Source organism: Phoca vitulina, unplaced genomic scaffold (assembly GCF_004348235.1).
Source record: "Phoca vitulina isolate PV1807 unplaced genomic scaffold, GSC_HSeal_1.0 scaffold6, whole genome shotgun sequence".
NCBI lineage: Eukaryota > Metazoa > Chordata > Mammalia > Carnivora > Phocidae > Phoca > Phoca vitulina.
In genome coordinates, this window is record NW_022589709.1 from 13,488,693 (window position 1) to 13,503,180 (window position 14,488).

Below are 14,488 nucleotides of genomic sequence, written 5' to 3' on the forward strand. Positions count from 1 at the left end.
CACATTACATTTAGTCTTCATGTCTCCTTATGTTCCTTTTGGCTCTGACAATTTCACTGACTTCTCTTGTTTTTGATGACTTTGACAGTTTTGAGGAGAACTGTTCAGATGTTTTTAAGAATGTCCCTCCATTGGAATTTGTCTGTTGTTTTTCTCATTAGAATGTCGTTACGGGTTTTTGAGATAGAGATCACAGACGTAAACTGCTATTTTCATTACATCATACCAAAGGTACATATTATCAATGTGACTTAGCACTTTGGATATTGGCCTTGATCATCTAGCTGAGGTAGTAGTATGTCATATTTCTCCACTGTGAAATTTCCATGCTCTGCCCTCCCCTTTTCATACAGTACTCTTTGAAGGAAATCACCATGCAAAGCCTACATTTAAGGAGTGGAGAGTTATGCTCCACCTCCTTAAGGGCAGAAAATCTACATAAATCACTTAGAATTCTTCTGCGTGAGAGATTTCTCCTCTCCCCGTTCATTTATTTGTCCAATCATTTATTTATGTCACTACAGAATCATGGATATTTTATACTTTGGTTATAATCCAATACCAATTTGTTTATTTATTGCTGAAATTATTTCAGCTTTGGCCATTAGGAGCTCTTTCAGTTTGCTCCTACGTCCTTTTAACATATCCCCTAATTGTGGGTTTTGTTTTCTTTTGTTTTGTTTTGAGCACTTCCTTTCTGGCACAATCTATCTCATGCCCAGTCCTAGAATCATCCCATTTCTCCAAGAACCTTAGCTACCTTTTATTGGAGAATGGTATTAGAAACCAAGATCTGGGCACTAGGTGTGCTCATTGCTATTGCAGTGTCATCATTTCTAGGCTCTCCTACTAATAAAGCAAGGAAATATGTGCGTACAAACATGTATATTTACATACCAATATATTTCTATGTATATATCCATCTGTATTAAGTGAACATATCTATATTAGGCTAAACGTTTGTTTATACTGATGTCTCCAACTCTAATCCACTGACATAAGGATCATTATAGTTTTCTTCATTGCCTGTCTGTAACCACCCATTTCAGCAACAAGAAACCTGTCTCTACCATCCACCATCCATTGTTCAATTCCAATACACATGTACAGTCACTTCAGAATTGTTAACTCATACTCCTTTGGGAAACAACTTTGTTAACCACAGTACAGTTCTTATGTGTGATTCCTTTTGCCTTTTGTCTCATAGATTGATTTCCAAATCTACTTAGGTCAGCACCTTTCCCCCATCACCTTCAAGAGGTTGATTCATACATTCATCACAGTCTGTATTCCATCTTGGGATCGTCCAATTTTCTAAATAATTTTTAGAAATGTTCATGCAGGGTGCCTGGGTGGCTCAGTTGGTTGGGTGTCTGTCTTTGGCTCAGGCCATGATCCCGGAGTCCCAGGATCGAGTTCCGTGTCAGGCTCTCTGTTCGGTGGGGAGTCTGCTTCTCCCTTTGACCCTCCCCACTCTCGTGCTTTCTCTCTCAAACACACTCTCTCTCAAATAAATAAATAAAATCTTTTTTAAAAGAAATGTTCAAGCATTAAAGTTCACCATGTATGCTATAAAATTCTATGGGCTTTTATCAATGCAAATGTCATATATTCACTATTTCAGTATCATACAGCATAATTTCACCATCCTAAGCCCCTCCACCCCCATGGCTTCACCTATTCAACCCTCCATCCCCTCTTCTTCCCTGAACTCCTAACCACTGAACTGGACTGCAAATATGACTGTGTTTAGCTTTGTAAGAAACTGCTAAATTGGCTATAGCATTTTGCATTCCCACCAGCAATAAATGAGAGTTCCTCTTACTCTTACCTTCTCATCAGCAATTAGTATTATCAGTCTTTAGTATTTTAGCCATTGTAATTAAAGGGGACAGTGCTATCTCATTGTTGTTTAACTTGCATTACCCTAATAAGAAATGATATTGAGAATTTTTCATATGCTTATTTCCCATATACATATCTTATTTGGTACAGTACTTATTTAAATCTTTTGCCCATTTCTTTCTCTTTGTAGGGTAGGGGTGTTTTCTTGCTGTTGAATTTTTAAAGTTCTTCATATATTTTGCATGCAAATCAGATAAGCATTTTGCAAAAATTTTCTTCCAGTCTGTGACTTTTCATTCTCCTAACAGTGCCCTTTGTGGAGCAGAAGTTTTTAATTTCAATAAAGTTTAATTGATCAATTTTTTTTTCTTTTGTGGACCATGTTTTTGTTGTTATATTGAGAAACACATTCCCAAAACCAAGGTCATGTATATTTTTTCTCTTGTCTCTCTTAGAAGTTTAATAGTTTTAAATTTCACATTTAGGTCTATGATCCACTTTGAATTAAATTCTGTGTAAGATGTAAGGTATCTGCCTAGGTTCAATTTCTACATATGAACATCCAATTGTCCCAGTACCATTTCTTGAAAAGACTATTCTTTCTCCATTGAATTATCTTTGCACTTTTGTCAAAAGTCAGTTAACTATATTTGAATGGGTCTGTTTCTGTTTTTTTTTTTTTTTTTATTCTGTTCTGTTAATTCATATGTCTATTATTTCACCAATGCCATCCTATCTTGATTACTGTAGCTTTATAGCAGGTCTTGGAATTGGATAGTGTGATTCTTCCAAGTTAATTCTTCTTCAGAATTGACAGCATATATTTTGAAATTAGTTCTTATATTTCAAAATTTTTCCCTGAGTTCTTCATCCCTCCTTTCACATTCTATTTTTCTCTAATCATCTAATTTCTGAATTTTTAAAATTCAAATTTATGTTGTACTTTTATAGTTTATAAGACCTTAAATTTGTGTCCCTAGTTTTGAACTATTCTGTTATAGTTTTCATCTGTTTTGTGGGTACCTCTCTCTTGCATGTTTTCATTGTTTCTAGAAGGGTTATTATACTCCTTACTATTTTTTTTATTTTTCTTATGAAAAAACACATTGTATGTGCTTCAACAATAATCTTTTTGGTTGCTTATTTCTTAAATGAAAGAAATTCCTGTAGTTTTATGAGGGAGGGGTGGGAAGTGATAGCTTTCTTAGCTTCAAGAGTCTAGAGTTCATCCTTGTTTTTTTTGCACAAACTAATGAAAAACATGGCCTTGGATTTTCTAAGATCTAACTCTTCTGGTGTTTTCTAACACTTTCATCAAGAAGTTCTCTTTTCATTTCTACTATTGTTCCTGTTCTGATCAACTATACTCAGGAGTTTCTTATCAATGCTAGGTCTTTCTTTGAAAAAGAGCCCTGTTTTTGTTAGTTTGAAGAATTTACAGGGCCTGGGATACTCCAAGTACTATCAGTCATTATCACATCATGGTTCCTTTGTACTTACCATGAATTGGATCTAATCCAACTCCCTTCCATTTTTGGCGGCTTTTCTCAGGTTGGCCACTGTGTTTTCCAATGAGTACATATTGGTTATTTAAGCAATCTCCTGTTTTCAGAGTCATAAGAATTTCAGAGGGCTTCCCTCTGCTTTGTCCCACACAGATGAGATAATACAACAGTCTTGTAACCATCAGTTGTTTTTCCCTGCCTACTTAGGGGTTTACTAAGATACTGTGTCAACTACTTTTATTATGGATGTTGTGTATGTCTTTGGTTTTGCTACCCTAGTTGTTCAGCATTTTTTAATTTGGGAGAGGATTTTCAAATATTAAACCAATCTGGTCTTCCTTGAATAATCCAACTTGGTTGTAATACTTTTCATGTACTACTAAATTCACTTTGCTAATATTTTGTTAGAAAATTCATATAAATATTCATGAAATATGTTGGTTTATATTTTTTTGAAATGTTCGTGTTGGATTTTGCTATGAAAATTATATTGTCCAAATGACAAATGTCTATTCTTTTTGTAGAATGAATTTATGTTAAATTGATATTATTTGCTCCTTAAAACTTTGGTAGAATTCACTAGTGAAGCCATCTGAGTCTAGATTGTTTGGTGGAATGTTTTAATTAAAGATTTAATTTCTTTAATAGATATAGGACTATATAGATTTTCTACCCCTCCTTGCCTCAGTTTTCAATTCCACTTAATCTTTAAAATCATTGAACTAACGTTCTTCAAAATCTACTCTTATTATCACTTTAATCTGTAAAATCCATAGATATGTCCTCCTTTTTATCCTTCATATAGGCAATTTGGTCTTCTTTCTTTTTTGTTTTCTGATCAGTCTTGTTAGTTTTTGTAATTTTATTGTGTCAAGAATGAAAGTTTGGCTTTTCAGAGTTCTTAAACTTTATATATATGTTTCTATTTCATATGCTTCTGCTCTTACTGATTTCCTTCCTTCTACTTTTTTGTTCTTTTTCTAGCTTCTTAAGATGGGTACTTTCATCAAGATTTTATCTGGGTGAGGGCGCCTGGGTGGCTCAGTTGGTTAAGCGACTGCCTTCGGCTCAGGTCATGATCCTGGAGTCCCGGGATCGAGTCCCGCATCGGGCTACCTGCTCAGCAGGGAGTCTGCTTCTCCCTCTCCCACTCCCCCCTCTTGTGCTCTTTCTTTCTCTCACTCTCTCTCTCAAATAAATAAAATCTTTAAAAAAAAAAAGATTTTATCTGGGTGATGGGTATTAAGGAGAGCACGTGTGGCGATGAGCACTGGGTGTTATATGCAACTAATGAATCGTTGAACACTACATCAAAAACTAATGATGTATTATATGTTGGCTAAATGAACATAATAAAAAAAAGAAAAAAAGATTTTATCCTTACTTCTTTTTAAATATATGATAGCATACATATATCATAAATTGAATAATATAACTTAAAGGCTATCCATTTTCTTCTGAGCATGGCTTTGGCTGCAATCCATACACTGTGATATACTGTGTGTTTATTAACATTCAGAAAATATGTTTTCCAATTTCCCCTATGATATGTTCTTTGACTCAGACGTTATTTTGAAGTATAGTACACAATTTCCAAATATTTTGAAATTTTCTAGTTATTGTTTTCTTATTGACTTCTTGAATATTTCTACTGTGGCCAGAGAAAGTACTCCATATGATTTCAACCCTTTGATATTTTTGAGACCTGCTTTGTAGACCAGTGCTTGATAAAGGTTTCTGGTTGCAGTGTTTTCTAGGTATCAATTAGGTCAGGTTTGCAAACTTTGTTGTATTGTTCCATATTGTTACTAACAGTATTTCATATTGTTACTTATAATAGTCTAGATTGTTACTAATGATTATATCTCCTTATCCTATTAATTACAAGAACAGTATTTTAACTATGAATGTAAACTTGTCTATCCTTTTAATTTTGTCAATATTTGCTTTATGTATTGTCAGGCTATGTTTTTAGAAACATACAAATACAAATTCTCTGCATTTTTCTGGTGTATTTATTCCTTTGTCATTTTTAAATAGCCCTCTTCATCTCCAATAATGTTATTTTTTTTAAAGTCTATTTTATGGAGGTGCCTGGGTGACTCAGGCAGTTAAGTGTCTGCCTTCAGCTCAGGTCATGATCCCAGGGTCCTGGGATTGAGCCCCATATCAGGCTCCCTGCTCAACAGGGAGCCTGCTTCTCCCTCTCTCCCCCCCACCCAACTCAGGTTCTCTCTCACTAGCTGTGTGCTCGCTCACTTTCTCTATCTCTCAAATACATAAATAATCTTAAAAAAATAAAATAAAAGTCTATTTTATGTAGTATTAATAAAGCCATACCATCCTTCTTTTGGTTAATATTTTCATGGTATCTTTTCTATCCTTTTACTTTCAATTTTTCTCTATCTTCTTGTTTAATGTTTGTGTTTGTAAAAAGCATGTAATTATTGTTTGTTTTTTTATCCACTCTGTCTTTTAAGTGGAGGATTAATCCATTTACATATACAGTAATTATGATATTTTTTGTGTTTAAGATCATCTTACTATTTGCTTTCTCTTTGTCTCATTTGTTCTATATTCCTTTTTCTTTCCTTTTATCCCTTATTTGAATTAACCATATTTTTCTTTGTATCATTCTATGTCCTTTCTCCCTCTATTAGGTTATTATATTTTTAAACTGTTCTTTTTAGAGGCTATCCCACAGGTTGCAACATGCATCCTTGATTTAATAAGGATATAAACATTAGTGCTATTATCACTTCCTGGATAATTCAAAGATCTTAGACCACTTAAACTCCATTGACCCTCCCAACTTTTTGCTACTGTTTCTATCTTAAGCTTCTTTTAATCTACAACAGTCAACTCCCATCTCTTTCATGACATTGATTTTTTGAAGAGACCAAGGCAGTTGTCTTATAGAATGTTCCATCTATAGGATTTACTTGTTCCTCTTGGTTTCACTTAACTTGGTCCTCTAACCTGTCTACTCTTGGGAAATCAAAAGTGAAATGTAGCTAAATTAGATATAGGGGAGACACACTTAGCAATAATACTTTATAGCCAATGCTTTGAATTTTATATTGTCACATCATGGACACAGTAATTCTAACCTCGAAAAATTGTTGTATGGATTAAATGAGATGGCATATGTCAAGTGTCTATGAGGCTATCTGATACATAGTAGGTAAAGAGCAGAGTTTCTCAACCTCAGCACTGTTAACACTCTGGACCAGATAATTTTCTGTTGTGGGAGCTGTCCTGTGCATTGTAGGATGTCCTGTGCATTAGCAGCATTCCTGACCTCTACCCATTATATACCAGTAGCATACTCCAGTTGTCACAACCAAAAGTATCTCCAGACATTTCCAAGTGTCCTCTGGGTGGGGGGAACTGGTTCCAGTTCAGACCACTAGTATAGAATAAAAACCCAAGTATTGGATAAGTATTCCACAAGTACTTACTATCGTGCAGTGTGCAAAGCTTTGAGATTAAGACCTAATGAAACATGATTTCTGACTTCAACATACTCATGGTTTTGGAGAGAGACAATAGGCAAGTAGGGAATTAACAGATAAGTGCTGTGATAAGGACAATCATTGTTGTATGTGAGGAGAGGCAGGCGATTCAGTCTGCCTCAGAGGCCCTTTCACGGAAGAACAGAGAACTCTGATTTGAGACCTGAGGGACAGAATTCTCTCCTCTTTAAGGCTCAAGAGATCAAACCAATAAAGCCCATTCATAATGAAAATCAATACTTCAGAAATGAATTATCAAAACCCATATAATTTTCAGGCTGTATTTCAGAGTATGATCAATAAAGATGAATCTACTACCAAATATAGAGACACAAGTAAGGTAAGTCAGGAGTGAGAGCTGCAGATGGCACAATCAGCCATCTACTTCTTCAGTTGTTAGCAGCAAATATGTTATATTTTCCCATTCTATAGCTCGCAGTCTGTTTGGGGACAGACTGGATAACTAACACCAGATTAACACGTCAGGATAATGTCACACACACCCTCTCTCGTTGACATTGGAAAGCCTTGACTAAGGAGGCCCATCCAACTGTGCATGCTGGTCCAGCCACCTATACTTTTCATTCTTCTTCCTGCCCAAGTACTTCTTTAGATCACTTGCAGTATGAATCAGAGACTGGTTAGCTGTTCACTAATTCTGCTTCCTCTATTTCCTGGGCATATAGCTTGATTACATTTCCTAGCCTCTTCTGCAGCTTACTGTGGCCATATGAACAATTTCTAATCCAAGGTATGTAATAGTGGAAGTCATATGTACTCTTTCCAGGTCTGGCCCATAAAAACCTCCCATGTGTAATCCTTCATGCTGTTTTCTCTTCCAGTGGCTTGATTCAGATACCCACTGGTACCTTGGTAGCCAAGGTTTAAAGATGGCAGAGCTGAGGAGTGAAAGGAGCCTGTGTTCCTGAGTCTCCCCTTGGAGGAGAGAGGCCCAGCAACCAAGAATGCCCTTATTGGGTTGGATATGAATAAGAAGTAAACTTCTGTGTTAAGCCGTGAGATTTGAGGGTTTATCAAGTACAGTAGCAAGCATTAGCCTCCTAATACACCAAAGTAAAGAAATAGCCAGGTTTACCCTGCAATTGTAAGCCCCTCAGTCCTGCAGACATGCATGGTATTTCTGCTGTGTTCACCAAGCCAAAGAAAAGCACTTTTTGCCAGCATATTTCACTGATAGTCCCTGGAGTTAGGTGGGTATGTGAGAGGCCATTTGCAGGGCCATTGCTAAAGATCACACTTCATCTAATGTCCACAGCACAGAAGTATGAAAGGGCGTGGGCTTTGATGTCAGACAGATGTGGCTCTGAAGCTTGGCTACCCCCCGCCCGACAATTCTTTGGCTTCATCTCCCTGGGCCTCTGTTTCTTCATCTGCAAAATGAGGGTAGTAAAACCTCATAGGGATTTAGCGGGGATAAAACAACAGATAGCATATAAAACATCGGCATAGTTCCAAGCATGTCCAAGGTACTCAATTATCAATTAGTTCCCTCCCAACAATCATGAAATGAATAAATTAGGAGTTTATTTACCCTTCTAATCAGAAGACTAAGCAAGAGGTGGCCTTTTCACAAAGAACTATATATTTATTCTTCCATAGAAATGTTTAATACCTCATACAAAGGAACCAGGTTCAACAAATACTTTTATTTTTCCCTTGGTCTAAATAAGGAGAATTTAAGTTTCAAGAAACTTAAAAATATAAGCGTAAACAGAGGCAGCATTCATTATTTTTAGAACTCTTTCCCTTTATAAGAAATAAATGTCGTATTTTTAAACCAACAACAGAACATACAGTGACCTTTGACCCAGATGGAGAGCAATAAATGAGACGATTCACACAAAGCAGGGGGAGTACAGGATTTTGCTGGATAATACCCGTGTTGCCCCAGATACAATGAGTCCAAGGGAAAAGATGGCAGATCACAAAGCTAACACGTTGGTGGCAGGCCCTCCACCTGACCCAAGCCCATCTCTGTAGCTGAGATTTGGCAACAGGACAGGTAAATGGAGCAGGATCCTTCTAGGGAGGTTGGTGGAGCAGTGAGCTGTCACAGCCCTGTGCCCCAACTGCAGGGACAAGAGGCTGAAATGTCAGGCCAACCAGGATGCGGAGGGAAACATGGAAGAGAGCCGCCCACCGGCATGACTAAGTGCTCTTGGGGACAGGCCCCACTTAGAGGGCAGGAAGCAAATATCCAGATGTTATGAGCTGCCAGGTATGATTAACTGAGGAAAGGTGAAGCTGCCCACTTAACCACCTGAGCAGCAGCCCCACCTGAGTGACCCAAGAGGTTTCTGCAAATGCATTAATCATCAAAACCAGTGGAGGCTCCATCCATCTCCATCCCCGCCACTCTTCATCTCTCCCTCTGACAGTCAGAAGAGCAGCCTATTTTTAAACCCTGGCACCACATTCCCTCATGGAAACATGGGGGCTTCCTGACACAGGCTGATGCTCAGCGGAAATGCAGGCACACCGAAGGGTCTGCCCACTCTCCCACCCTTCCTCTCCCTGGAGGGGCAAAGTCTGCTCGGGGACAGCGAATATCTAACACCGGCCTCCATGACAGCGAAACTGACTGCCGGCTTCCATCCTCGGCAAAAGAGAAGAGGCTTGGGCAAGAACCAGCCCCATATACAGATATCAATAGCAACAGCTCAAGCCTGGGAAGAAGAAAAATAAACCCCAGATGCCAATTCTAGCATCTTTTAAAGTAAAAGAGTTTAAAAAAAATAAAAGAAAAAAAAAGAGCTTAAAAGGATCTCAGTGTCTCTTTAACATGTATCTAACGTGCTTTAAATAAAATAGCAAACATTTCATTAAGCATTGGAGACTTTTTCTTGGCAAGGTCACAATGAAGTCAATTTACCAAAAAAAAAAAAAAAAAAAAAAAAAAGAAGAAGAAGAAGAAGAAGAAGAAGAAGACTTTTCAAGAAAGGAGGTTGTATTATACTTACAATCGCTCCAGCTGCTTCAGATCCTGGAAGGCGCCTCTCTCGATGACGCTGACCTGGTTGTCTTCCAGATGCCTAGAACCACAGAAACAGCAGCGGTCAAGGACAAGGGGCCTCAGGGGTCCTGGCGCTAGGCTTCAGGCCCGGCAGGCAGGGCACTCAGCCCCTCCCACAACACTCTGCCCTGCCCCCCATCCCCCAGCCAGGATCAGTCTGGTGGGACAAGATAATTCACATGCCAGCTTGGTGTCACGGTAACCAGGGTTTCGCCGCCTGCACACTTCTACCTGACAGATTGGTTTCCATGCCTCTATTTTAAGAATGTTCTCAGCAAATGTCCCCCCAAGCACTGCAGGATGTTGCACAGAAAAGGAAGAGGTAAAAGCTGCTTCTTATAAAAACCACACATATATTCAGCATCTCCTCCCTTGGACCTCCCTCCTCTAAGGATGCAAAAATACTTCATTAAAAAGGGTCTCTCTGTGTACTCTGTCTCTGGGTCACCTATTAGAAAGGGTGACCCTACCGTTGGACAACTGCCTGTACTAGGAACTCTCCTCGCCCAGGGCCTGGCTGTTCCCAACGTGAGGGTGATGGTCACAAAAGCTAGTCTAGCCACAGTCTCTGCTGACCTCCAAAGTCCTCCATGCAGATGATTAAAAACCTAAACACTTTGCTTAAGTGAGGTTGTTTCAAGCATGTGGCATACCCTAAGAATTGAGTATACAATGAAACATTTGTTTCCCTAACTTAAAACACACACACACACACACACACACACACACACACACACACACACAATGGCAGCTTAAATAGGATTAGCTAGGCTAAGGGAAACAATGAGGGAAGGGAAGCAATGAGGTTGCCCAGTTTCCATCCAGGACCAATCCTGCTGGCTGAATGAGACTTAAGGGGATGTAGTTGTGTTTGAAGGATGTGTCCTTGGAAGTTGGAGTTTAGGAAGGGCTGTGGGTGCCCCTGGATTACAAAGGAGGAGAGGTGCCCTGAGCACCTGAAGGAAAAACAGAAGGATGGAAGGCAGCTTTAAGGAAGGTTGGCCTTCATTTCAAAATGATTCCATCCATGCTTGCCCACCACCTCTGAGGCATTTCATAACCCCTGTACTTCTTGGGCTTAACACTTGGGTCCTTGTGTTTATTTTCAAGTCCATCGTCCCTACTATGCCTAGGGACTAAGAGGGTAAGAACTTCTGTTCTTTCTCATACTCCTTGCCCTACCACATTTGCCTAGCGCAGCAGCCACTTAATAAAGGCTTTTGAATAATGAAAAACTAAAGATGACTTGGGGCCACATAACATATTGATTTTCTATCAAGGAAAAGGCTAGTCTAGGACATAAGAAGTGTCTGACTCAGACGATCAGAGTGATAAGGGTATTTTGTTTGGGTTCAATGATATTTTACATTTTTTGTGAGTTTTTCACAAGCAACTAAAAATCAATATCACACACACACACCACAAAAGAAACTCCTTTTGAAAATTCAGCTCCTGTGTTTCCAAATACCAATAATTGGTGGGAACTGAGTATGGGGTCAGGCAAGGCACACGGGCCCCTCAGTCTGCCTCAATCCTCACCCACTCCAGTTCATACATTCATGTCCCTCTGGCCCCTTACAACTTAACAGATATGGACATCATGGAGTAGGGAGGCTAAGAGACTAACCCAGGGAGAAATTATTTGGATAAAGTCATACAGCCAGCTAGGATAGACTCTTTACCCCCAGTCTGGTGTGCTTGTCAAATCTGGTGTAAAAACCCCTGTCCTGCTTTCTTACCAGCAGATGGTGTGGCACTGGGCTATCTAGTCAACCTCTCAGGGACTCTGTTTCCTTATTTATAAAATTTAAAAAAAAATCTCATAAGTCCTTGTGAGGATAAAAATGGAATAGAGTGTGTAAATTATCTAGTCCAGGATCTGGAGTACAATTAGAGGCTTAATAAATGTTCTTTTTTCCTTCCCTTGTCTTTCTCTCTATTCTGCCATATGGCAAGGAGGGCCTTGGAATGCCAACAGACTCACACTAGCACATCTCGCTAAACAGGGAACCAGTTCAATATTAGTGACTAGGGATTTGTTGAGCTGGGTTTTTACTATCAGTCAATCCATCACAGTGCTTGTTGTTGTTAAGTTCCCAATTATAACAAGGAGCAACCCTAGAGTGACTGAGTGTGATATTCTTTTTTTTTTTTTAAAGATTTTATTTATTCATTTGACAGAGAGAGTCACAGCGAGAGAGGGAACACAAGCAGGGGGAGTGGGAGAGGGAGAAGCAGGCTTCCCGCCAAGCAGGGAGCCCGATGCAGGGCTCGATCCCAGGACCCTGGGATCATGACCAGAGCCGAAGGCAGATGCTTAACGACTGAGCCATCCAGGCGCCCCTGAGTGTGATATTCTTGCTGGGTTTCTGAAGGATTTTAACTCTAATCTCCTATGATGAATTTTTTAGTTCTGTACTAATTAATCTAACACTACTAGCTTCTTTCAGAAAGGGGAGTCAAAAAATGCAAATATATCTGTATTAGATATCTGCCCCTTCTCTACTTTGCTCAGGCTCAGGGAGGCTAATTTTTATCACTTCAAGAAGCTTCTCTGACTCTAGTTTCCACTTGAGTAAGCCAATGGAAGTCACCAGCAGAAAATGAGATGTGGGATGGAGTGATATTCGGGGATTTGTTCCTACCTCCTTCCCTGCCAAGTAACTTCAGATTGGCTGTGTCCCTCCACCTAAGACCCCAGATCCTATCAGGCAGTTCCTACCCTTTGTGGTCTCAAATAACCACTTCCTCTCATTGCTCCTTGAGGCCCAGAGCACTGTCGTGGCTCCTTGTTGCTAGCCCCAGGAAACCGCACCATGTCTTCTTGGTTTCTCTTAACTTTGCCCATACCTTTATAAGTAATTCTTTATTCAGCTCTCCTTATTTGTCCTGAGTGAGTGTCATCTCTTTCCTGCTGGAGTCCGGGCTGGTAAGGTAGCTAGGGTCCCTCTCTAGATCTACTTCCTAGACCTATCAGAGACTAGCCTAGTACCTGACTTTTAAAGGTGCAATAAATAATCAACATCTGATGAATGAATGAATGAATGAATAAAGAAACTGTGAACCTTACATCCAGACTTCTAGGCTGAGATGCAGTTCAGGAGCTTGGGATAATGCCATTGATGTCACTCTCATTTTACTGACCAGATGCAGGAGGTCAGGGATCCAGGAAAGGTTGGATGCCCAGAAGGGCTGTCCATGAGTCTGTTCTGAGTTAGAGACATACAGACTGTGTTCAGCTCTTTTGGCATTGTTATTTTTTTAGTTTTAACACTGGATCAGAATTGGAAATCACCCCATGTGATGATGGCTGGGGAGGAGTTTAACTCTTTTATTAACCCCATTTGGGATAAAGCTGGCTCCCACATTGTGGGCATAGCAGAGTTCTTGCAACAGACTACTAAGAACGGGAATATAATTGATAACACCAGAAGAGATCTTTTCCTACTCCCACCCTGTGGGAGAAAGAATTGTTATGGGCAATTCTTATATCTTCTCCTTGAATGTACTTTATTTGGGGAAAATTGCCTTTGGATGAGACCAAAGTTCCCCAATCTCCATTTTATCTGCTTTTGCCCATTCACCTGCACTGTATTAACAGTTCTGCATGGAAATAGGTGGCAAGCTCAAATTATTCAAGACTATTGAGTCTTTTCTGGCTTCACTATAAATTGTAAATAAGAAACAGATACAGGGAATGTGCCAAGGTGTGATGAAAACTTTTCAAAAAAGATAGTTGTCTAGGTTACTCAGCTAAAAAGAATAGATTGGGAGAAAATATGGTTTAAATGTCTGGGTATTTTACTGGTGTGAGAAAGCATTTCAGCTATCCCACCTAGCAGATTCTTTCACAGTAATAAAGGACCACTTGAATGGGATTGTCTTTGAGTTGATAAGGAAGATAATGAAACACAATATATTAACAGAGTCTATAAAGGGGGGAAGTGGGAGTGTTTTGGTGTTGCTTATCAAAATAAGAAGAATGTGCCAATTAAACAAATGATAAACTGGAGTCAAAGGAATGTTTTGTAGACCATCCAGAGGATATTAATACAATCTTTTGTGATTATTTTAAACTTTCTATTTGCAGAGAGCAGATATGGAAATTGGAATTTTTATTAGCCTTTCTGATGTAATGGTAAGAAAATCAAAGGGTTTTCTTTTCTGACTTGGTTAGAAAATGAAGCATTAGGTGAAATTTGTGACTCATATGAAAGGAAATCTCTCACAGATGCAGGGGGGAAAATGGAAACAAAGAGAGAAGTTAAATGTTTGTTTTTTAAGCTGTCAGATGACCTGCAATCAGGAGTTTACCGTCTCTATCTCTTCAATAAAAGTTACTCTAAAGCTGAGCCATGGAATTCCCTCAACCCATCCCAGTCTCAATTCTGTCCCACACACATCTCATGAGAGCTGCCAGTCATTTGACATACACGAGACTGCTTAGGGCAAAAGACTCAGCAGAGGGTAGAGGCTCCCCCTTCGGCCCCCACCACCTTCCTCCTGAGGATGGTGAGAGGAGTGTGAACATGCCACATCTGGAGAATATATCAAGGGGAAAACATCTGCTATCTGGAGGCCCAACATTC

At 39.3% G+C, this 14,488-nt stretch overlaps 1 protein-coding gene across 2 annotated transcripts in view; it reads right to left on the minus strand.

The window, feature by feature from the left end:
* SLIT3 (slit guidance ligand 3) overlaps positions 1-14,488 on the minus strand; it is a 591,752-nt gene that overhangs the window by 531,399 nt on the left and 45,865 nt on the right. For both annotated transcript variants that reach the window (XM_032403687.1, XM_032403688.1), the window contains exon 3: positions 9,847-9,918. In XM_032403687.1, the coding sequence (XP_032259578.1) occupies positions 9,847-9,918 (72 nt within the window). The remainder of the gene's footprint in view (positions 1-9,846; positions 9,919-14,488) is intronic.